The sequence below is a fragment of the Cucumis melo genome, chromosome 5 (genome assembly GCF_025177605.1).
Source record: "Cucumis melo cultivar AY chromosome 5, USDA_Cmelo_AY_1.0, whole genome shotgun sequence".
Lineage (NCBI taxonomy): Eukaryota > Viridiplantae > Streptophyta > Magnoliopsida > Cucurbitales > Cucurbitaceae > Cucumis > Cucumis melo.
Genome location: NC_066861.1, coordinates 29752545 through 29777264, shown reverse-complemented (window position 1 = coordinate 29777264; position 24720 = coordinate 29752545). Strand labels below are relative to the sequence as shown.

Genomic DNA, 24720 nt, shown 5'->3' with positions numbered 1-24720 from the left:
TTTCTTTTTCTTTAAATTCCTTAAACTTAAATTAAGATTTTTTTTAAAGAAAAATCATACATTCCTTTCTTACCAAGTGTTTTATGTCTGACGACTAGAACCAATGATCATGGTTAGACAAATCGTATGTGCTCCACACAACACAATAAATTGGTTTTAGGTGTTTATCACAAACCACGTTATTTTATAAATTCATTTTAGATGATTGCAAAACACATGATCTTTTTTCAAAACAATTTATTTTTTAATTTAATCACTTGAAAATGCAATCCAAACACACCCAACATCATTCCAAAACTTTGTGAAGAATGATAAATTTTATTTTTTAATTTTTAAATACTAATTAAAATTCATATTAAGAATGCAAAAAATGATAAATCGAAGGAAGTAGGTATTCTCCCATGAATGACAAGAGATAATTATTATAATCATAATGAATTTTTCTCCGAATATCGGATAAGTTTACGGATCACAAAAAAGATAATTATTAGTCATAAATAATTTTCGTCTAAATAGCCCTGAATTTTTTTTCCTTAGTAAGTAGACTATCGGGTGAAATAGAATATTATCATCAAATTGTTTTTTTTTTTTTTTCTCTCTTCATCACCATTCAAACTTTAGTTATTTATTTTTCCCTGAAAAAAAAAGAGAAAATTATACAATTGATTGGGTAAAATATTTGACGAAAAAAAGAAAAAAAGAGTGTATAAGAACAAAGCCTTCTCACACCAATAGAACCCCCTATCTACTCCTCCATTTCCTTACTTCCTAACCCACTGTCTCTCTTAAATTCTCTCAATAATCTCTCCAATGGCTGCCGCTGCTGTCATGACTGAACCCACAGTAACCTTACCGTCGCCATATCCAATCGAATTTCTCTTTGACCTCGACACAGTTCTCTCCGGAGCCGACGACCTCGATTGCAGCTGCCAGATCACCCCTTCCGATTCTCCCGTGGCGGATTTCCCGACTGTTGTGGCCGATGTTTGTGCCGTTTGTTTGGACGATTTCCGGCCAGATGAAGCCGGTAAACAAATCCCCTGCGGACACGTGTACCATGAATCTTGTATTTCCTCCTGGCTTACCGTCGCCGACTGTTGCCCTCTCTGTCGGTGCCTTGTCGCTGGCCAACCGCCGGATTCGACTTTGATCCGACGGTAGAGGTTTTTTCTTTCTTTCTTTTCTTCCTTTTTTGTTGGTGAGGTTTGTTCGACAAATTACAAGTAATTAATTGTTGTTAATTATTGTGATTGCGACTCTTCCCCAAATTTGGAATTAGCTACTAATTGAACATAACTCTGTCTCTTAATTTCTCTCTAAAGTTACTTCGCTGAAATGAGGTTAGTCTAACCTCCACCAAACTCTCTTTTAAAATCGGACACATTTAGTTTATGGAATAAAGTTAAGAAATTATAATAATATGAATGACCAGTAAAAATAAATATAAAAACAATATTTTTTAATCGTGAAATTCATAAACTCTTTTAGTCAAATAAGAGCAGAATTCACGACCTCTCTACAACTTCTTCTTCATTAATTTTTCGGCTTACTTAATAGAATCTAAAAATTTAACTTAGGTTTTTAAAGTTTCCATTCTAATTTTGATCCTTCGCTCTATTTGATATATATATTTTTTAATTATTTACAAACACGCTATTATATATTGATTGACGATATTGGAAGTTAAAAAAAGTCTACTATTTTAATAGAGCACTCAAACATTATTCAATCGACACGTGTATGAGATTTTAAAGTTAAATTAACTTGGCTTTTTCGATAGTAACAATTTTCAACGAAGGATTTAATGCTGTTATAATTTATATTATTAACTTTAAAGTAAACATTAAATTACACTCCTCACATAGAGTTAAAAAGAAAATATGCTTCTTTAAAATTAAATTATTATTATTATTATTTTTTTTATTATTATTAGTTTGAAGATTATAGTTTATTTAATTCTATTTATGTTTTACATTAAAGCCGCTGTTTTTGTGGGGCGACGTGTCACAATCAAATGGCAAGACGTTCAATAGTGAGTAGTGACTTTGTGGCCGCCCCTTTAAGTCAAGGAAAAGGAAATAATGTGGAATTATTCATTTTGTCCAAAATTTTGTTATTTCAAATTATGTCACGAGAGTTTCTAGAAAATTTTAATGATATATACACACATAAAAGTATTATTTATCCAAATATCATGTCATTCATATTAAGGAAAAAAAGAACTAAAAGACATGGATTATTCTTTGACTTTGGTGAATGTGATATTTTAGATCTCTCATCTTTTATTTTTGTAAAAGTCATTTATTAGATGACCAAATACCTTTATAATCTTAAATATTAAAAGGTTAATTAATATAATAAAGATTAGTATTTATTTTAATGAGACTTTTTATATTATTTTGTTCGATAAATATTTAGTTTTCTTTTTTTCTTTGTATGTATGTAATCATAATCGAAAATGATAAATAAGATAAAGTTTAGAAGTGCTATTTACTATTACTCATAAAATATAATATAACGCAATTAGGTGTGGTAAGCATAATCAATTATTGCTTTCATAGTTACATATTTAAAACAATCTAAATATCATTTAAATGTAATTCGTTAAATCTAACACATAATGATTAAGTATTGTAAATTAGCATCCAATAAAAATACGAATGATGATTTACAATAAAATTTATATAAACGTAACTCAAGATTAAACGTTTGAATTCTTATTAACCTTTTTGCATATAAATCATGTAGTTTTTTTAAAAACGACTTAAAAAAATATTTTATCGATAAAATGAACATAATTTAAAAAACATAAATGATGTTTCATTTCATTGTATTGGTAGACTATTTTATAAGAAATAATTTGTTTTAAATCCTTCTAGACTATGTTCATCATTCATATTTTTTAAAATATATATATATTTTTTTTTTTGCCAAAAGATAATTTCATTACCCTAAAAACTATTACCATTAAAATAAATTATTTGTAAAAAGTACTTCCATAACCATTGTTTCAATATTGTCCTCAATTTGTTCACTAACAATTTAACATTGTCAAAGTAAGATTAGACCAATAAAAATTAACATATTCGAAGAAATGAAAACAATAATTTTCTTTACTCAAGAGAAAAACTTTCCCAAAGAAATAAATAAGAAAAAATAAATTTAGACAAGCGAAAAATCCATTCTTAATAATAATAACAACAATAGAGCAAGTTACGAAGATTACCTAAAGTATACTTAAAATTACTATCCTTAAACTTTTTAGATATAAAAATTGAGCTTTCAAACGTACGTGAATGTAAAAATTCTAACAATGAAATAAATTTGAGCATTTAGCTATTATAATTTTGTGTTTAATTAATCGTAAGTTTGAAGGGATTAATTTCACTTACTAGTATATATTTTATGGATAGTTTTTCCATTTATCTTACTAATATAATAAAGCTATGTACTAACATTTTTCCAATATATTATATAATTTTCAAAAGTTGTAGCTTTCAATGATGTAAACTTATATTAAAGAAGCAATACTATCCTTAACCCTAGTTAGTGGCAACTTTAGTCCCATCCAAAAAGGTTCTCTTCATTTATAATATATATTGAAGAAGACTTTTGTGCACTTTCACTGAAATGACATTGTGGATATCATATTCAAAACATATATATGGTTTGAACACAAATAGCTAACTTACTCTTGATCAAATTCCAGCAAAGTTTAAAGTGAGCAATATAGTTCATTTGATACACGAGAATATTATTGATCAGTGTAGTTCAAATTCTTCTGTCTCTATTATATATTAAAAAAATTGAGACCTCAATCTTTTAATCATAAAATCATAAACGTAAACTAATTAAAAAGATCGTAATTTAAATAATATAATGAAATAATTTAGTAATTGATTTGCATTCTTTCTTCTAGAGTTAGAAAGTTCGACGTCTCCGCAAGTTTTTGTACCGAGAAGGAAAAGAAAACAAAAGTTAATCTAAAATTAAGTTTTGACCACTTTTTTGAAATTAAGAAGAAAAATGGATATTTACTCTATAAGCTAATGAATTATTTATTCTTTATAAATATTCAATGTTTGAGATACTGTAAAGATCAATTTATAACTTTAAACTAAACTTTGGTGGTATCAATTTAAACCATAAATTAATAATTATGTCAATTTAAATCTTGAATTTTAAGAATTTATCAAATACTTAAACACTAAACTTATATATATATTCAATCATATTATCGAGTGAGTTAATGAAAAAGGAGACTTTATTTGACAATTGAGTGAGTTAATGAAAAATGTTAAATTATTGAAAATGAATCTTTATTTATCAATTTAGTAAGTTTAGCTACGATAAATCCTTGACAAATTTTCGATTTAGTCTGTAAATTTTGATGTGTAGGCGTTCAAAATTAAACTATGTTAAAAACAAAACTTAAAATTTTGAAAAATTAATTGAGCTATAAAAAGTAAAACAAAATTTCATGTTCGATCAAATCCAAAATTTTAATTCTTTTTATTTATTACGTGAATTTTAATAAATAAATGAAACCCTTATCTTAATTTGTTTTATAATTTTGAAATTTCATCTACTAAATAAACACAAATTATTTTAAAAGACTAAATTTATAATTTAATTTAAAATAAAATATACAAAAATATTTACAGAAAATTCTCCAAACTTTTTACAATATGTTTTGGTCAAATTTTCAAAATGTACTTTTTTTTTTATTATTCTCTAGATTTTTAAAGGATATTTTTTTAAGAAATAAAAGATTATTTTAATTAGAGAAGTGGATGATTTTTTCAAATTAACAATTTCTACTTTCAATTGTCACGATGGTTAAAATAAAAATAAAAATAAAAAATAAAAAGTTACCTCCTAACCTTTTAAACATATTTTCAAAATTTGGATAACTTAGAATGAAATGCCTTAGACGTATTTACCTTTATTTGAAAATAGGTTTTTTTTATGAATAATAATAAAAAAAAAAATATTTACCTTTCACCTCAAAAACTCACCACACACACTTTTATCTTTTTCTCTTTTTTTTTTTTTTTTTTACCATTCCCCTAAAATAATATTCTTCCTTTTTCATATAAATAAAAGTAAATATTTCATAAAATTAATAAAATCTAAAACCCAAAAACTTAAAAAGTTTCCATATAAATCCACTTCTCATCTTCATCATGAACTTGGTTGCCTCCATTTTTCTTCAATACCACTTTATGCTTTTTTTCTTTTCTAGAAGGAAAGGACTTTAATATGCTCAACCATTCCCATACAAAGCCACAAAAAGTTCTAATAAATTCTAAAGGAAAAAACTAAAAATTTTCAAAACTCAATTGATTTTCTCGGTTCAAAATTAATTAAGGGATATTTTTAAATAAAACAATAAACTAAAGCTATTTTTCAAGAGCAAAATATGTCAAAATTCTTCTTGTCATTTAAATATATTTGTTATATTTTGTTAATAGTCTCAATTTTTTTTTTCTATCCCTAATATTTCTTTTATTGACTTTTTATAAAATAGCCCAAAAATCATATTTTGTTAGTATTTTTTTCTCTACCGAAAAAGTGGAGAGATTCTTTTCTCTTTTTTAGGAACAAATCAAACGACGTGAACTTTCTTTGAGTTTTCTTGCATCTAATTCTTTACTTATTTTCTCTTAAAGTACAAAGAAATATATTAAAAGAGATCGTCGTTCGGACAAAATTTTATCAGAAAGTTATCCTTTTGTTTTTTACAATTGAAATTAGAGATTCGAAGTAATACCAATTGAAGCAACTCTCTATTGACCATTTTTTAGAGAATTGATACTAAGTATAAAGATAGATGTCTTGTAGATAATAAGAGAATTGTCAAAGATGACAAATTTGACAAAATATTTACAAAATATAGCAGAATTTCATTCTATCAATAATAAACATTAATATAATATGATAGACAGCAATAAAAGTCGATGGAATCCAAAATTTTGCTATTTAAATATTTGAGTTTATTTTATTACAATATTTGGCGATAATACTTGAATTTATAATAATAATAATAACACAAAAATGAATGAATAAATAAGTGGCCATATAAATTAAATTGATTGCTCATCGTTCATCATTAACTTGCCATCTTCGCAAGTGCCACTCTCTATATTCATAATCAAGTGAAATTGCTCTCATCAATTGCCAATACCAGCGGCTACAAATTTCGTATGTACTTTATCACAGTAATCCCTACATACCCCACCATTACAGATTACAATGATTGATTTGTTTTTCTTCAACTTTTTGCTCTGTTTCCTATCGAACGTTCTTTTCGCCGATTCTAATGGTGTTTTGTTCCATGTCTTTTGTTGAGCAATAGGAGCTATCTATCATTTTGTTATCAAGTTTCTCGGCGGCTATGGAAAATCTGACAGAAAGCGCTCCGAATCCAGAATTCTTAGCTCTCAACTGTATCGACCTTTCGAGTTCAGATGTTAATTTATCGGTTTCGTTACTCAAACAGGTTATTTACAATTACGTGATAGATATTAGTTGATTTTCGTTTTTGTTTTGTATTTTGTGTATAGAAATCGAATTTGTACTGTGATTGAACAAGTTTTTGATTCATTCAGGCCTGTTTAGATACCGGATTCTTTTACATTGTGAATCATGGAATAACGGAGGAATTCATGGATGAGGTTTTTGCTCAGAGCAAAAGGCTTTTCGATTTGCCACTGAGTGATAAAATGAAGCTTCTGAGAAACGAGAATCATAGAGGCTACACTCCTATTCTCGATGAATTGCTTGATCCTGAAAATCAAATTCGAGGTATATTTTGTGCAATTCATGTATTTTCTTTGAGTGATGGAGATTCAATATTCTTCATTGTATATTGATATTTTTTTCTATTTAGTAGGAGATTACAAAGAGGGGTATTATATAGGAATTGAGGGAAAAAATCCTGGAGATGATTCAGATGGAGAAAGGCAATTTTATGGTCCAAATGTATTGCCTGCAGAAGGTATATATCATTGAAGTGCTTAATTTTTCTTTTAACTTAGCATGACGGTTTATACATGACGGTTCTGTTATCTTTTAGATTTGTTACCTGGTTGGAGCAAGATCATGAAGAAGTTTCATACACAAGCACTGTATGTTCTGGTTCCTAGTGATTGTACAAATTCGTTTTGAATATCTTCACCTTACAAGTTATGGTTGTCATAAAATGTTTGTTTGTTTGTTTGTTTGGGTGAATGATGACATTTTTGTTTTTACAAGTCTGTGGAACGTCCAATCACTAGCAAAAAGAGTTCTGTCAATCCTTATCCTATTTTTAGTTTCAAATCGGTTATTTACATATCACTGATCTAAATCGACAAGCTGGTGGTTAGCACCGTCTGAGCCCAAAACCAACGTCTCCGACTGATGATCACCTCCAATCTGGAAATTGACATAAGCAGTCACCAGATGAGAGAGGTGAAATGTAGCAATCAATTCTTGAAAGATTCACATTATTCAATTCATATCAATTATTATTTAATTTGCATTTTAGAAATCTAGTTCTTAGTTTGTTAATATTTGGCCTTTTTTGATAATTTGCATAATTCAATGGATTAGTTAAACAAATTCATGTGTTTGTTAGCCATCCCCTACCCACTAATGCCACCCTCGTAAATGTGATTTATTATTATTATTTTTTAATGTGAAATCAGAGAGGTTGCAAGAGTAGTTGCAAGGCTCATTGCTATTGCACTTGGTCTTGAGAAAGATTTTTTTGACAAGCCCGAAATGCTCGGCGAGCCTATTGCAATCTTGCGCTTGTTACACTATGAAGGTCGGATACAGACTTTTTGTTTCTTTTACTTTTGGCCCAAAGGTGTATGCTGGCCATAGAATTAATAGAACAGTCCACTTTGTGCATCAGGCCAGATTTCTGACCCTGCAAAAGGAATATTTGGAGCTGGAGCTCATACAGACTATGGTTTAATCACACTATTGGCGACAGATGAGAACCTTGGTCTCCAAGTAAGAATTCCATTGTACGCGAGGATGCTGTTTAACCTTTATCACAATGTCGCATTATTGGATTACCAGTTTAATGTGTTTGTAATTAGTACAGATTTGCAAGGATAAAGATGCTAAACCTCAAATATGGAAATATGTAGCACCACTCAAAGGGTAAGTTTTATGGATAATTAGGAACTAGTTCATATGTTCGATATCATTTGAATTTTATACTCTTCCATGTAAAGTTTGAAAGGATGCGAGTATATCACAGAATTCTTCAGTGTGCATCATGTTACTTATGATCTAAAATTTCATTCAAAACTTGAATAGATGATAATATATTAAAGAGAGCCAATCTGTTTTGGGAAAGAGTAAACAAAAGATTGTTTTCTGGCATTTTGATTTCAGTCCGTTTGGTTTTTGACAGAGCTTTTGTGGTGAACCTTGGAGACATGCTTGAGCGCTGGAGCAACTGCATATTCAAGTAAGATACATTATCCTGAAAGAAGTATGTGATGGAACCTAGGTATATTGAACTATAGAAATAACGGAATACTCTCAAGCCCCAATATATTTCAACAAATATTGCCTACCTACCACTTTCCTCACTTATTGTAGTTTGTAACTGAACTTTTCAAACAAACTCCTTAACTAATTGCTAATAGTCCTTAATACCCTAATTATATATTAGTTGCTAATAGCCCTTAATACTCTAATTATATACTAGTTGCTAATAGCCCTTAATTGTATGATCCTGTTTTACATGATCTATTCTAATTTACAGCTTCAATATTAGGTTAACTTTTTCATTTTATTTAAATTGCTTACATCATAGCAAAATGAAGCTATGAATTGAGATTTCATTCTATACAGGTTACAGTTTTAATGTATATGTTAAGACACGATGCACTTTCAAATGTGATATTTTCTTATCTCTTATGAACCTTCTTTCAATTCTTCTTCAATGTGCAATAATGAATTGTTTACCTTCTCAGACGCCTTCAAGAATATCGAATGACTATATTGTTTGTAGATTTCATGATGAATTTATTTGCATCGTATTGTATAACAAAAGTAGTTAATAAAATCAACCATTTAAGTATACATACTTCATTGGTTCTTTTATCCTAAGTTCCTATTCCTAACATTTTCCCTTTTTATATATGTATGATCTCAGGTCCACATTACATAGAGTTCTCATTACTGGTCAAGATAGATACTCTGTAAGCCTTGCAACCAACCTTAGCTTAATATATCAATGGATTATCCAATACCATTATAAACATCTCATCCCAATATTCTCCATTAGTTCCACTATTTATCTAAATGTGTATTGCTTGTTACGTGGGATTTCATCTGATTACTGATAGCAAAAAATTATTTTTTCATGGGAGCAGATTGCATTTTTTGTGGAACCTAATCCAGATTGTCTTGTCGAATGTTTGCCAACCTGCAAGTCAGACGAAAACCCTCCCAAGTAAGTATATACTGATTAAATATTTTTCTAGCCTAACAAATACATTTATAACACATGAGATCGATAAAGTTTTGGTGCATACACACACACACACAGGCCTTGTTTCCTCTTTAGTTATTGGTGTGTTATTGAGGCCATTGCCTCTAGCCCGAGGTGAGCTTTTGCTGCTTGCAGTGTCAAAGCATATCCACTGTGGTACTCGCTATTGTCCTTCAGCGATTACTGTCGATATCAATATTGAGATTTCACATGTCCTTTACTACATTATGGATATTATTGTTTTTAGTATTTCTATTCATATTAAACTAAATAAAATAGATGACAATTCTATTTAACGATTTATAAAAACAATATCGAAAACATCAATGTATATTTAATATTGATGTTGAACTCTTCAATGTATTGACATGTTGAATGCTTTCATCCCTTGGATAGCCAAAATCAAAACATGTAACCTACTCTGTTTCTTTCTAAATCTGATTAATGTCCCATCTTCTTTCCGTTTACCTTCATAGTTTTGCTAATGAGTTAATGTTGGTGCATATGCGAATTTGTGGACACCGTTCATGCATTCAAGCCTTTATCCTTTTAAAGCTTTTAACTTAACAATTTAATACCTACAACATTTGTTGGACGTACACCAAAAATAACACTCTTACTTTGCTGCTGCTTTTTTTGTGAGGTTTCTTCCAATTCGATGTGGTACGTATTTGAGCCAGCGTTACAAAGATACTCATGTTGATCTAGAAACTTACAAAAAATAAGCTTTGATTTGAGCTTGAAATTTGGGTATTCGCCATGCTAAAGGAGCAACAACGATATTTTCCAATGGTTTGAGAATAGTTTAAGGATGGTGATAGCAATGAAGATACTCACTTGAGCCTAAGTCTGGAAGGGGGCAGGCAGAAGGTGGGGAATATGGCTGAGGACTGAGGAAAATTTTTTTGCCCAAATTTTAGGTTGGATTCACTCTCCCTAAAGCCGTAACCCTAACATAGAAAGCAAGTAATTTTATGTTGTCTAATGTTAATAGAGCTTGTTGAGTTTATTTATTGCTCTAATGAAAAATTAGTTTGTAGTTATATGTTTGTCCGCGATGTTGGAAGTTCAAATCTTTCGTACCTTCGTACCTTTTTGTTGTCGGTTCACGTTGACTTTTTTTCTTAATACTTGATCTTATTTTCTTTTATATTTTGACACACTTTTTTCTTAAAGAAAGCATATAAACTTTTATTTTGTTGCCACCAAGGCTTATAATTTAATTCATTTGTATGTATCGAGAACAAAAGATTGTTCAAATCACCTGAAGTAATTTATATTTTAAATGATATATTATTCGTATAATTGGAAATATTTATACCTTTTAGAACCAACAAGTTATTATAAACTAGCATTTTAACTTTTACAAAACATTTTATGACAAATTGAATGAAAAAAAAAATCAATTCTTTAATGGAACGGTGTGATGTTTTTGTAACTTTCAAAGGGCTTGTTTGTAGAATATAAAGAAATAATATATAGGACAATTTATAAATATAATAAAATAAATTAACATTTTAAAAATTAAAAATATAGCAAAATCTATCAAAAGTTTATTAACAATAGAAATCTATCATTGATAGATTATGTTGTAAATATTAATCTATCATCAATAAACTTTACTATATTTACAATTTTTAAAAATATTTTTATATAGTTAATTATTATTCTTATGCTTCCTACCCATTATAATTATCCTATATCTTCTTTATTAATGTCTTCAAAGACAACCAAGTTTTAAAAACTGAAAATATTTTTAACATATTTTTATTTAGGCTAAAAAGTCCAAATCTCAAATTGAATGAAAATTGAAAAACACAAATTTCAAATGATTTCCAACGTTAATAAATTCAACTTTCGGAACAAAGAAAATTTTCATAAACACAAACTCACGACTAAAATCCTATATGAACTCAAGTTTTTATACCAAAGTTGAGCATAGCATAAATAAAGTAGGGGTTAAAGGTCCCAATCTCTGTTGAACTTGAAAAAATCAGACCTACAAGTAATACAAATCCATACCTCTATTTCATAAAGAAAAAAAAAACGTACAAAAAAATTAAGTTTATCATAATAAAAATAAACAAAAAGGGAAATTTCCAGTGCGGTATAAAGATGCAAAGACTTTCTTTCATCTATATATCACCCATTCTATTTCTAAATCGATTGCTTCTCTTCTGTAAAGAAACAACCAAAAAGATAGTAAAATAATTAATTCATTATGCAGTTGACAATAGATGAAGAGAACCCAAGAGTTTCAACTTTTCAGTTGAATTTTCTTATCTTCACATCAAAAGCTATTTGTCATTGAACTGCTCGTATAAAAATTAGAGAAGAAGTTGAAAGAGTCTTATGGTAAATTAGGATTTGTTAGGCCCATGGATTCGGCAACTTCTCTAGCAGTAATAGTATCCGCTTGAGCCTGCAAAAAACTCACCACGTTTTTTGTGTTAAAATACACACGTGTAGATACAACATCATGCTAGCAAGAAAAGAAAAAAGAAAAAAGTTGAAAAAGTTAACTCACTCGGGCTCACCAAATTGAGTTGTTTGATAAGTTATAAGGTACATCTGTGGCTCAATTTTAATCATCAATTTAGGTTTCAAGACATATTTGAAAGCGATTCTAAAATCATTTTTAAAATCAATATTCAAAACTAATATTAAAAAATCAATTACATTTAAAAGCAGGAATATGCGTTTAGCTCAACTGAGACTCTCTCCCCACCTCCATTTGTCCCAAAACAATTAGTTTCGAAATTTTTTTGAAGTGAAAAACTCCCAAGCAAACAAAACAATAATACAGCTCTTTCTTTCCTTTGAAATCGTGCCCGTGACTTTCTCTATCGTGCACATCCCTTGAGCTAATAGTTCCAATATAAAAGATAAAATAACTACGTGACAAACCAAGTAATAATTCAAAGGTACTTGGAGCCATCCTCTCTAGGGTTTCCTCAAAATGTAATGAAACCGACCATTTGCTCACTGCCATTCTGTCACCCTCAGCCTATAACAAATTATCATAACAATTTCTATATAGCCTATTATGAATATACACTTAGTTTACCGATAATATTCCTACTTCTATCCTATAATATGGTTCCTTCACTAAGATGAAGGTATATCGAAAACAAGCTACATGAATTTCACAATATCCAGAATCAGATTCAGATAATAGATGGGGTTGGGTGAAAAGGTAGAAACATTAGGAAAGAGAGAAAACTAAAAACATACCTGTAAACGGTGCAATAGATACATCATGAAAAGGTGTACAAATACCTGCAAATATACTTTCATGGTTACGATGAGGACTCCGATAATAGCCTAGCCTTGCTCATCATTCCAGACAACTTTTAGACAACGAGGAAAAAAATCTCACCAAATAAAAGAGTAGAATTAGTCTTGCAGTTGGATACCGCCACAGAAATCTCGTTGCTCTGACTGCTCCAGAATCTAATAGTTTGGCTGCTTTTTGCAACTGCATGAAAAGTACGATTAAGTCCAAGTGAAAGGAAAGATAAACATTGCAATTAAGAGGATATTTACCTGTACGCTTGTCCCGACCATGTATCGGTGATGCAGCGGTAGGGGCCTGAAATAGTTACTTGGTAAGGAAAGTTTGAGAATGAAAGAATAACAAGTATAGAATGGAACAGCTAAAAATCACCAAAACCAACATTCAAAATGTCAACAAGAGGACCTACAATCACCTTTTCCTTCCAGTGAGAAAGTAGTTTTTCATTCACGCCAGAGAGCATTAGGTTGGGACAGTTATAGATCACAAGACTAACAACTCATTCATCTAAGATATAAAGCAGTTTCATGTGATTAAGTAATAAATATCATTTTATATCATCAAGAACCTGATGTCAATATTATTTCTTCAATACGTTCAAATATTTAATGTGTCCTGGGCATTAAAAAAAGAAGACAATATTTCTTTGTAGGATGATAAAGGTGAAAGTTGAAGGATCTAAAAATAACCAAGGCAAGGAACATACTCGAGAGATTTTATTTCAGCATCTTCTTCCCAAGATGCAGAAGAAGCTCGACGGGAGGCTCTACTTCTTTCTACCTCTACCTTTTCAATAACGCAGCCAAGTTATAATCTAAATATATGCTTTCTTGGTTTAATGAACTCTATAAAATATAAAAGATAAAGTTTATTTGTTCAACAAATAATATGAATAGCGAATAGGGAAACACAGATTATTATTAATTAAAATGAATGAAGCACTGAAAAGCAGACCTGTGCCTCTTGAGCGCGGTTTATTTCCTTCTCCAGTTGAAACTCAGCGGCAGCTTTTTCGCTTGCCATAGCTTCCAACTGTGTTTGCTTGTAGTACTACCATAAACATATAATTTCATGTGTAAGAAACCGAAGAATTCTAGACATCCTTTCATAGTAAATAGTAGTGTGCATGGGCAATTAAACTCGGTACCAATAGGTCAGTTAGTTCACGATAACGCTTCTCAAGCTCCATGTGCTCCTGGTCATTTGAAACTATAATCAGTGAGTTGATGACTTGGTTAGTCAAAAGTGAACAAAAAGGGACAAAGAACATCTTCAATATTAAGTTAAGGGAACAGTAATAAAGACAAAGTCCAGAATATCAACAAGGCTTTAAAAAACACCCACAAAGGGAGGCAAACTAAAGAAAGGGCCTCCAATCAGGTACAAAAAAAAGGCCTTGTCACCAAAACCACACAAAGAGACATTAAACATAAGAGCCCAAATATTGTGTGTTATTCCCTAAATTTTGTATAAAGAACTATTTTTGGTCAATATCATTAATCCATCAGTTTTTAAACTGGCAGGTTTCTATCATATAATTTTTGGAAAGTTACAGCGTGGACTAAAATGGTTTTTTGAAGTCCAAAGTTAAAAGGACTAAAATAGAATGTTTGACGGTTCAAAAACTAAAATAAGAATAAACAGAAAAGTGATACTAGACGTGGATGTGAAGTGAGTTTGTTAGGTTAACAATAACTGCTAATGCTAATCACGATAATATGCTAAACAATGAAGCAGACATCAACAAATATACCCAAGTGTATTTGATCGAAAAGATATACTCAATTTCTTGATCAAACGGAAAAAAATTACGGACCTGACGTGAATAATGTTCAGCATCCCTTTTCATAGCAGCCATTTCAACTCTCATTTTCTGCAATTCAGCCTGACATTGAGAAGATAAAAAGGACAGGGTCAATGCAATTACACTTAATTCAATGAGCTAATTTGCCAACATTCCTTAGACACTTGCCTCCATGGAAGAAAGTTTCAGTTCAGCATCTCTCTGACCTTGCCGAGCACGTTCCACTTCTTCTTGCCAGGCTTGCATCTTGATGTTCAAAAGTGGAGGTGAAAATAGATGATAAGTTAGACAAATGCAATTTAGAGAGAGAAACAATACCACAGCTTTTGCAAGAAAATAAATGCTTTTTTTACTTTTGATAAGATATATGTGCAGTGCATAGTATAGCCTCCAAAAGATAATAACCGCATTGATGATAATGCTGTCAGATTAGTTAGCTATGTGTAGATATAACCCTAGGTTTGGAAGATGTCCCCATGAGCCAGAAATCTCTATCTCGAAAGAGATTATGCATGAAAAGAAAATGGAGTGGAATCTGATCCCATAACCATATAGCAATTAAGTTGTAAAAAGCAAATTCCAGCCCATGGTAAATAGAAGTACCATATGGATCCCAGAAACCAGATTCAACATCAGTTTGATATTTACCTGAATCAATTGGTTTGCCTCTTCAGGTGATTTCTTTTGTCCACGGCGAGCACGAGCTTCTAAATCTTGCAGTTCTTGATTTAAAGATGAGCATTCGACCTAAAGGAAGAGACTTACTAATTATATGAAGATTAAATCTGATCAACTAAGGAACACAAATGCATACTTGAAAATTATATTAGCATTGGTATTTCATAAAATAATGAATCTATGTCTATCTTACCTCAAGCAGCGCTACCTTCTGCTCAAGCTCTGTTGCTTTTGATGTTCGTTCATCTGCTACTCTCTGAATGAAGGGGAACAATAATCACAGGAAATGATACATATACAAGTTAAGGAGACACAAAGGATAGAATCGTGGTTCAATTTTTTATCAAGAATTTGCAGATGTTGAGAAATTAAAATCCATTAATCAGGTTAAAAAATCAAAATAAGTACAGAAGTTTTAATTTTTAAATATAATTTTCCATTGTTATCAATATGATTATATTTTTAAAAATTTTTGGGAGAGCTCGAGAGGAGAGACATAGGAGGGGGGAAATTATTAGAGTGAGGACAAAATGATAGGAGATCGATATGTTAGAGAGAAAAAGGAAAAGTTATATTTTGAAAGAAATTTTAAAGAGAAAAAGAAAGGTTAAAGAGAGACCTAAATCCTCATGCAACTATAGCTATAAGTCCAATTTGACAACTTCATGCTTTACCTGGATCCTTGCAAGAGCAGATGCCGCTTCCATGGCTCTATGTTCCAGTTCCATTTCTCTTTCCATGGAAGCCTGTAAATACCAATGATCATCTATTTCAAGACAATTGGACAAAACACACACCACATAAACACAAAAAAAGGGTCGCAATAGACTTATGCACATATACCATCTTTGTAGCATTATGGGCAGAACGTTCTTCTTCTGCTCTACGCTCAGCAGAAGCTAGCTCCTCTCTTAGAGCCTATAAAACAATGGATATTAGATGAGTAAAAATATTCAAATAAGAAATACAGAAGTTGTTACTATAAATAAATAAATAAATAAATAAAGAGCTAACCCACTTGCATCATCCTAGTCTCAGTTAGTTCTCTATTCCTCATCATTGACTCCATATTTGCCTGGAAAAATCATGTAACAAAACAAAAGGACAATATATGTCAGTAGTCAAATATTATAATCAGTACAAAGCAATAAAGATTTTCCATTGCATGAGAATTATAGGCATAAATAAAATAGAGTATTATTATAAGGAACACTGCATAATACTAGAAGAAAGGGAAATTATGAATTATTAAGTCATGCTTGAAACCATCCTGGATAGGCCCCAATTATCATAGGAGCTAACTGCAAACCCGAACATTTGAGTTCACAAGTTTAAAAAGGTAGTCACTAATTATAAGTTAAATGTCTAAGGAGTTTTTTATATCAAATGCAATAGGGTAACGTAGTTGTTCTATAAGATTATTCAAGGTTTATGTAAACTGGTTTAAATACACATCTATCTTATAAAAATACCCATGCTTGCTTTCATGACCCAACTTTCTGAAGCCAAAAAACCAATAATATAACTATTTTTTATGTATAAAAAAGTTTAAAAGAATAAATTCTTTAAAAAATCTATTTGGAGTGTTGATACAATTGTGATAATAACAAGTGGTACAAAAATGTGGATTCCATTATTCTGTTGTTTCAATTAAAATGCAGCTATTAGACATGAATTATATATCCTAATGGTATATAAAAGATTTGCAGTTCGAAAGAAGTGCAAACACAAAGAAGAAGAGTATTAGAAAATTGGTAAATACCAACTGATTTTTAGTAAATTGCACAAGAAAATAAAGGTAATGTTAGAAGGAGAGTATATGTGCATGAGTTACTAATTTCACAGTCACAACTCATCATACATTACAACAAAAACAGAGTGGCCGACAAACCTGCATTGAGGCAAGACTTCCTTCAGATAAGGCAGCTTGCTTTTTAAGTGCATCCATTGAACCAATAAGAGCCCCAATTTCCGTGTTCTTTGCTGCCAAAGCTTCAGCCATACTTGACTCAACTCTAGAAACTTCATTTTTGGATTCCAACAGATTTTGCTCTAGCTGCTTTATGCGAGCGTCATATGATCTACTCAATTCTCTCTGTCAGATGACAATCTTAACAAGTGAAAAGAAGGAAAATAAATAACAAGCTGGAGCGTACCAAGAACAGTATAACACTAATTATTGTTAATAATGACTATGGTACGGCATAGACATGAAGATATGAATTCAAGACCAGAAGATGGAGTTTGGAGCAAGGAGTGGGGTTGTGATGTCTTGGAGCTAAACAAGGAGTGGTGTTCACAACTCCACAAACTCAGGCCAAACACCCCCTAAGAGTTCACTTAATTCATATGCGATAGCTCTCACCTCTGCAATAAGAAGTTCCTCCAACTGTGCATTTTCAGACTTAAATTCTTGAAGTCGTGATGAAAGTCCAGCACAGACCTATGCTCCAGAAAGAAATCGGTCAATCATCCATTGAATTCTAGGTATCCGATTATTAAAGAAAAAACTATTGAAAAAGAACCTTTCCAAGATACAATTGTATTCTATAAGCCTTGCACATTAATGAGGTATGCAGTTTAAGATTTGCAGAGCAACATGCACTTGGTTGAATTTTACCTTTATGATATTATCATATCAATAATGATATATACAGACCAAACATAAGATATAAGGAATACCAAATGATACGATATAGCAGATAACCGTAGCATGTAAGCAACAAAGTCAAACAACGGTTACTTCATTATTCCAATAATAATAACAAGATTTCCATGCCTATTGACCAAAAGCTTAAGTTTGTGGGTGAATTTTTTTTTTTTAATCAAACAACTTTCGTTGAGAAAGAATGAAAGAATACAAGGGCATACAAAAAAACCAACCACCCAAAACACCCCTACTAACAGAAGGGGAACCAACTAAAGGTAAATTTAATTATATATCACTAACATAAATCATTGTGATAATGGATATGTTTTTCTCCCCACTTTTCCAACACTGGACTCCAAAATCTAAAACATATGTAATCATCATTAAATATCATTTTAGAGTAAGTAATTCATTCAAGGGTACTGAGCCCAATTCTACACCTGTCATATTCTGATCATATACACAACAAAATGAAGTTCATGAATGGGGCATGAAGCAAGAACAAACCTTAACTAGCCTTGCTTCTTTTGACTGACCAGTGGAATTGGAAGTTTTAAGTAGCATTTGTGCCTGCAAGCCAACTAAATGAACTTTTAACAAAACTAGCCAAAGAAAGAGGAATAACACTCAAAGCTAAAGGAAACAAATAATATGATACTACTCATAGAACCACTATTATACCTCTTCAAGTTGGTCCTGCACTTTTATAGAAGACTTGTCAGCTGAATTCTCTTGATGCTTTTGATTGACTGGTGATTGAACCTTATTAGAATCATCTTTTGTTTGACTTTCGCCATTATCCTGGAACTCTGTTGGAGCAGATTCAGACATTTCTCGATCTATCTTTGAGATAGTTTCTACACTTCCCAATTTATTGCTCTGCTCCTCATCTTGATGCTCTTTATTGATCACCACAGCTTCTTTATTAGGTGTTGACAGTAAATGTTCTTCATGAACATCCGAGGCATTCACATTAGTTAGTTCAGTTTTAGAAGTTGGTGCAATAACTTCGACATCGGCAATGCCAGCTGAAGTGTCCATGCCATCAGGAATTTGTTTTCCTGCTTCAACTACCAGGCCATCTGTTGATGGAATTTCTAACACAGGAATAGTATTGTCATTGTCATCTGGCTTCCTTTTGTTGACTTGGGTCGTAGACTTGTCAGATGTCGTTCGGTCATCTTCAGTGGAAGAAACAATTCCTTCCTTTCCAGGTGACAAGACCACATCTGCCTTTGATGCTAATGTGCTTGATTCTTCTTCTGGAGTGGCATTTGCTATAGGAAGGTCGTTGGAGAATACTTTCTTCTGTGCCAAAAAATTATTCAATCGCAGAAAAGAATAAAATTATAAAGCTTATATGGGACAATGATGAATAATGTTACTATCTATTAAAATAAGCGAGTCTAACCCACCCACCTTTTTCTTTGGCTTTGTCTTCCTGGTTTGAGATCCTTGGCCATTAGAAGCTTCATTCAATAGAAAATGAAAACAGAAATTAAGCAGATTCATGACTAACATCACGATAACAAATGACAACTTATCAGAAGAGTCCAGAAACCAATTTCATTTTTAATATTTGTGAGTTCTATTTTTTTAACTCAAAATTTATCAAATTTTTGCTTAAAATTTTGTCTATGCTTGAATTGTGTACTCTGAAGGCAGCGTAGTCAGAGGTAAAACATCCCAAAATTCAAAGTTTTATTTAAGAATATATATTCTAATAGAATTACAGCTGAATATAAACAAATATATATGTCGATAATTTTATTGGACATTGAGGATTGACCATCCAATATAACAATGTATTTGGATGCTTCACTAAATCCAGCATTTAGCTGCAGCATATTATTTCAACTTTCAAGGTACAGGTATCAGAGAGCTCGACAATTTTAGATATGAAATAGTTTGTTAGAGTGTTTAGTAAAACAATTGATTATATTGATTCAAATAATTCTATTTAGCACAGTTTTCTTTTTTTTTTCTTTGGTAATCATCCTTTTTTTCTATAGTAAACAAACAAGCATACAATCAATTCTAAAATTAAAATGAAATAAAAACATAGAAAGAAACGAGCTTGCATCGCATACCTGCTGTTTGAGCATGAGACTGCTCTTCTGATAACTCACTAACAACAAGCTTTGCCTTCCGATCTACGACTTCAAACAATCCTGACAAAAATAAATGACACATCTAAGATATTTCTATGGAAAAGGAATCTACACATAGATGGGTAAATAGGCAGGTATTTGTAACATCTTTTTACAACTACGATTTTGTTGACTCATTGCCCAATTCTTGCTAGCCCACTCTCACTAATCCATGGGAAGGATATTCCCCGGCAGCTCCGGAGAATAAGAGGAGGTATATAAGACCATTACAAATCTAAAAAAGAAATGTGGGAAGGTAGAGTAAAATAAGAAAAACATAGATATGATCTCCGATTGACAATAATATGTAAATTCAAAGTTTCTCAAAAAAACATGATATAACCTCCAAGTGATCACCATAAGGTTGCATAAACAAAAGATGTTAAGTGCAACTTCTGTTTTTCTAAAAAAACATGGACATAATCTCCAAGAGATAACAATATGAAAAATCCTTTTCTCCTAAAAACTATATATAGATATGTGCAACAGTGAAAGTAATGAAAACAAAAATAAACTCTAAATGACTTTTCAAAATTAAGGTAATAGCTAACACCCAATGGTAACAATCAACTGACAGAGTACAAGGTTGTGCTCATTCAAAGTTCAAACCTCACACCTCAACTAACTTTTAGGAAGCAAGAAAGAAGGACAAGAAGCAACCCAAGAAAAAAAAAATGCATGAATCAACGTTAAACTAGATTATTAGAATCATAAATCATAAATTCATACAATAATCACCTAAACTTCAGTAACAATTGAAATTAAACTCCATCATAACTCTATTAATTATAATCTGAAATTTGCCTAAATCACTCCTATGTTATAATAATTGTTAATTCTAAACTATCATGTTGTAAAGCCTAACCACCAACAAAGCTATATGGTAAAGAGTTCAAATCGATAGATTGCAGGAGCAATGGGTCTTTTCATGACCTTAGTATTGTTCTTGTATTGATGAGGGTGCTATGGGCGTGTCAACCTAGTTGAGATGTCCGGTAGCACCTACCGATCCTCTCTCCCCCCATTTCTAGGCTTCTCTATTATTCTCAATATATAACTTTCTTGTACTTTGAGTTTATTAATAATATACAAACTTGTCTCCTTTTCAAAATAAAATAATGCAAAAACTTTAATTGATATGAAACCTAGAATTATAACCATGGTTCTCAACATTAGTGTTAACTCCCACGGTGAACTTCTGAAATTGTAATCCTCATTCCTAGACATCTATCTACTATTAAATCACCAATAAACTCAAAAGCTTGAACGTAATCCAAAATTTAGTTATATCAGTGCTTCAATATCTACAATTATTAATATACTAAAGATGAAGGAAAGTTACAAAAAAGAAGTTTAATTTGGTATATCTGCATTTGGGATCTCTTTATTGAATACTCACGACTAACCTCGAGAACAAGAATCTTGTTATGATTCCATCAGAACGAAAATTAACGAAAACCTAAATTCATCATTTATTAAACAAGGTGAACTCAGGTTGGACGCAAGTTTAAATGAATTAATGGGGGAAAGAACCCAGCAGCCGACCTAATGCACTCTCCATAACTTTCCAATTATAACACTGATTCGAAATTCAACTCAGAATGTCATCATAAGTCAATAGCATTTTTACTCTGACGATAATTCTTACACAGTAACACATCAAACTCGAATTCCCTGAATTTCAGAATCTATGAAAAAATTAAAAGCTACAATTCAATACAAATCCAAAATTGATTAAAAACAGATTCAGATCAACGAAATTACGAGCATATGTAAGCAATAGAAACTGAATAACGTCGAACCTTCGGCAGCTTTGAACCAAGACGCCATTAGAAAGCCGAAACTCGGATCAGAAACAATGCCGAGCTCAACCAAGCTGTAGCCTGGGATTTGATGAACCAAAGTGAGCGATTCTAAACGGTGACGTACGTTCAGATAGCACCGACGGGGATCTTGTTTCGTCAAATGCCACTTGAAGCTCTACGGAAACACTACAATGGCGGTAAATTTTGAGCTCAATCAATTAATCGGAGATTCGGAGAATCAGCCACCGAGTGCGACGGACGATTACGAGGAAATGAGAATTTCCGACGAGGCAGTCGTTAGTTAAGGAGTCTGTTCTGATCGACGAGTGAAATTGAAGAAAACTCGGTAGAGATGATCCTATGCTGTGATGAGTTTGGCGCCGATTGTGTTCCACCAGTGAATAGGTTCCACGTCACCACTCAATTTTCTTTTTTTTTTTTTTACGAAATTGCATAAAATAAATATGTTTTAGGCTAAGAAATTTTGTTTGTTGTTTAAGTTTAGGGATACTATCTATTAGTAATTTAGTATTGGCATTTAGGCTTGATTTCATTTTTTCTCTTTTGCTTTTTTCAGTGCTATTTAGGGTTAATTTGTGACCAACATGACTTTTGAAATAATTGTGGTGCGAGAAAAATTCACAATCATAGGAAGCAAATGTAGTATTTAATATTAGATTTGAATAAATTACATATATTTTGCGGTGGATGTGATGCCTATATCATTTGATTAGGATCATTTAAGGTAATTACAATGTTTGATAATATCAACAATTTGTGTTTTAGATACAACAGATAGAACAAACCAAACCATTAATAGAAAAAGAACAAAAAATGGAGATGCGGGGTATCGATCCCCGTACCTCTCGCATGCTAAGCGAGCGCTCTACCATCTGAGCTACATCCCCATGCAAGTTGATGGTTAAATATTCCGTTAATAGATTTAAAACTACTAAGCCCACTGCTATGCGGCCCATGAACTTATTTAACTGGTTGGAGAAATTGGGCCCAACTACCAGCCCAGACCCGTAAAAGGATAATTGAATTCACTCAACTCTCACGTTATATTACCAAAAATATACGAGGGTAATTATAATGGGTAGCAAATTTTAGAATAATTATTAAGTATGTAGCAATATTTTTAAAAAATTGCAAACATAGCAAAGCCTATCGATGATATACTCCTATCATCGATAGATTTTGACAGATTTTGCTATATTTGTATTTTTTTTTAAATGTTACTATAATATACTTCATTATTTTAAATTTAAATATAATTGTTATATTTGCAACTATTCCAATAAATAAACCGTAAGTGAATTTGACAATATCTTTCTATTCAATCTTTTTAATGGGATTAAGTAAGTTAGTTGTTTTTACTTTCCAATTAAATTATATAAAATATAGATTTTGTATTGTAAGTAATAGCTCTTTAAAGTTTTTATGGCTACTTATAAAGAATATAAAAAAAATCTTTATCTTTTAAAAACAGTGTCCAACGTTCATCATCGATGTATCGATAAATATGTTTTTTTTTCTTGCATTTGGGGACCGATGGGGACTAAAATCTATCTTCTCTTAGAATGTTTGGGGTAATAAGTGAGTTATTATATTTGTAGTTATAATAGTTTATGTTAGCGGTGTGAATTAATTTAATTTAGGTTATAATAGCATGTGTTTGTGATGTAGATTATTTTAGTTTGAGAATGAAATAGTAAACACTGTAACAAATAGTAAATATTGTCGCAAATTAGAGATTTTGAAATAGTGATTACGGTAACTAATTGAAGATTTTAAAATAGTATTTACTGTAACTAAAGGTGGTTATTATAATCTTACATATTTCTCGTCTCAAACCGTCCCTTACCATTAATAATAATTTTCATGAAAAAGTATGCAAATTTGATTTCAAATTTTATAGTAAAAATGCATTAAAAAAAAACTAGCATTGGGTCTAAGATTTACTTATTATTACTATTTTTTTAGAAGAATTATCCACCAATTTTAAGGAATTAAGAAGATGGGAAAAGTATTGAATGTCTTTTTGCTAAAACTTAGACAAAACTTAAATTGCACTCATGTTGAGTAAGACGTCAAACATTAGTAATTAGCTTTACTTTGTTGCTTATTGTTTACTCATAATTATTATGTCTAATCTTACTTTTAACCCATTAATCATTTAGGTTGGAAAGAAAGTGCAATTTTGAACTTTTAGCACATTTAAATTGGAAAAATCTAATGATAACATTTACATGCAAAAGCTAAAACAGTAGAGAGGATATGCTCTATATAATTTGCTTTTCACAAATTCAAATATTTAACAATTCATTATATGTTGTATGAAAAGTTGATATGGTTAATAGGAACAATAATGATGATATAGATAAAGAAACTTTTACATAAGAGTTGATGATAACACATGTGACGACTTATGAAAGAAATATTTATTAGTTATCAAACTTTGAATGGTGCATGCAACTAAAAGCAAGACTATAGTCGTGTCATATAATGTCAAATGACGACATGACTACTACTATAAGGTACACGTGTCTTTGTATTTAAATCAAGTTATTTGTAATTGTCGTGGTCTAAATAGATAGCATAACTTAATAGAATTTTCTTGTTCAATCAACAGTGTGTATCTTTAAGATGATAACCATGAATAATTGTACCAAGTGAGCGAATAATACGAGTTATTACAATACTATATAATTACATCTACAACGATACCTGACGGATAAATTCAAATTAATAATTCAATATTACTTCTTTCAATTCAAAATGTCCACTTCCAGTGTTTTAAAGGGATATATAAAAAAGAATGATGGATAAATTA

The 24720-nt window shown here is 31.0% G+C and overlaps 3 protein-coding genes and 1 non-coding gene across 16 annotated transcripts; 2 read left to right on the top strand and 2 right to left on the bottom strand.

Moving 5' to 3' along the window:
- Positions 1-810: 810 nt before the first annotated feature.
- LOC107991276 (RING-H2 finger protein ATL5-like) lies at positions 811-1161 on the top strand. Its single transcript, XM_017046032.2, has one exon. It carries the CDS (start codon positions 811-813, stop codon positions 1159-1161), a length of 351 nt encoding a protein of 116 aa, XP_016901521.1.
- Positions 1162-6036: 4875 nt separating this feature from the next.
- Positions 6037-10555, top strand: LOC103498063 (2-oxoglutarate-Fe(II) type oxidoreductase hxnY). 5 transcript variants are annotated; one of them, XR_007821038.1, is made up of 12 exons: positions 6037-6204; positions 6359-6502; positions 6612-6807; positions 6896-7000; positions 7079-7130; positions 7692-7813; positions 7904-8004; positions 8099-8157; positions 8414-8512; positions 9164-9209; positions 9384-9463; positions 10146-10167. XR_007821038.1 is itself a non-coding variant. In XM_008460532.3 (12 exons), exons 2-12 carry the CDS (start codon positions 6398-6400, stop codon positions 10225-10227), a joined length of 1008 nt encoding a protein of 335 aa, XP_008458754.2. In that variant the 5' UTR covers positions 6037-6204; positions 6359-6397; the 3' UTR covers positions 10228-10555. The 5 variants fall into 5 exon arrangements, 4 of the variants coding, with proteins under 4 accessions (XP_008458754.2, XP_050940847.1, XP_050940846.1 ...); XM_008460532.3 differs by having other exon boundaries at positions 6893-7000; positions 8414-8470; positions 10146-10555; XM_051084890.1 differs by lacking the exon at positions 10146-10167 and adding an exon at positions 9560-9886 and having other exon boundaries at positions 8414-8470.
- An 895-nt stretch (positions 10556-11450) lies between these two features.
- Positions 11451-22221, bottom strand: LOC103498050 (golgin candidate 1). 9 transcript variants are annotated; one of them, XM_051084884.1, is made up of 22 exons: positions 21882-22220; positions 20020-20100; positions 19349-19398; positions 18611-19237; positions 18437-18499; positions 17645-17722; positions 17171-17374; positions 16298-16354; positions 16123-16197; positions 15954-16025; positions 15473-15535; positions 15250-15348; positions 14770-14847; positions 14614-14682; positions 13945-13992; positions 13752-13847; positions 13504-13583; positions 13049-13094; positions 12882-12980; positions 12737-12781; positions 12030-12073; positions 11451-11924 (listed from the first exon to the last, which is right to left on the bottom strand). In XM_051084884.1, exons 1-22 carry the CDS (start codon positions 21907-21909, stop codon positions 11873-11875), a joined length of 2154 nt encoding a protein of 717 aa, XP_050940841.1. In that variant the 5' UTR covers positions 21910-22220; the 3' UTR covers positions 11451-11872. The 9 variants fall into 9 exon arrangements, 8 of the variants coding, with proteins under 8 accessions (XP_050940841.1, XP_050940842.1, XP_050940843.1 ...); XM_051084885.1 differs by having other exon boundaries at positions 18611-19234; XM_051084886.1 differs by having other exon boundaries at positions 20020-20082.
- A 498-nt stretch (positions 22222-22719) lies between these two features.
- On the bottom strand, positions 22720-22792 carry TRNAA-AGC (transfer RNA alanine (anticodon AGC)). The gene has a single exon. It is a non-coding gene; the product is annotated as a tRNA-Ala (tRNA).
- Between the last annotated feature and the right edge of the window lie 1928 nt (positions 22793-24720).

Bases quoted from the DNA above. Each gene is read 5' to 3' on its own strand.
- LOC103498063 (XM_008460532.3), top strand. From the start codon at position 6,398: ATGGAAAATCTGACAGAAAGCGCTCCGAATCCAGAATTCTTAGCTCTC. The intron at 7,131-7,691 runs GTATGTTCTGGT...ATGTGAAATCAG, and splicing joins AAGTTTCATACACAAGCACT to AGAGGTTGCAAGAGTAGTTG. The intron at 8,005-8,098 runs GTAAGAATTCCA...TAATTAGTACAG, and splicing joins ATGAGAACCTTGGTCTCCAA to ATTTGCAAGGATAAAGATGC.
- LOC107991276 (XM_017046032.2), top strand. From the start codon at position 811: ATGGCTGCCGCTGCTGTCATGACTGAACCCACAGTAACCTTACCGTCG.
- LOC103498050 (XM_051084884.1), bottom strand. From the start codon at position 21,909: ATGGCGTCTTGGTTCAAAGCTGCCGAAG. The intron at 14,848-15,249 runs GTAAATATCAAA...TTGAACATCAAG, and splicing joins AGGCAAACCAATTGATTCAG to ATGCAAGCCTGGCAAGAAGA. The intron at 11,925-12,029 runs GTGAGTTAACTT...AGTTTTTTGCAG, and splicing joins ACTCAATTTGGTGAGCCCGA to GCTCAAGCGGATACTATTAC.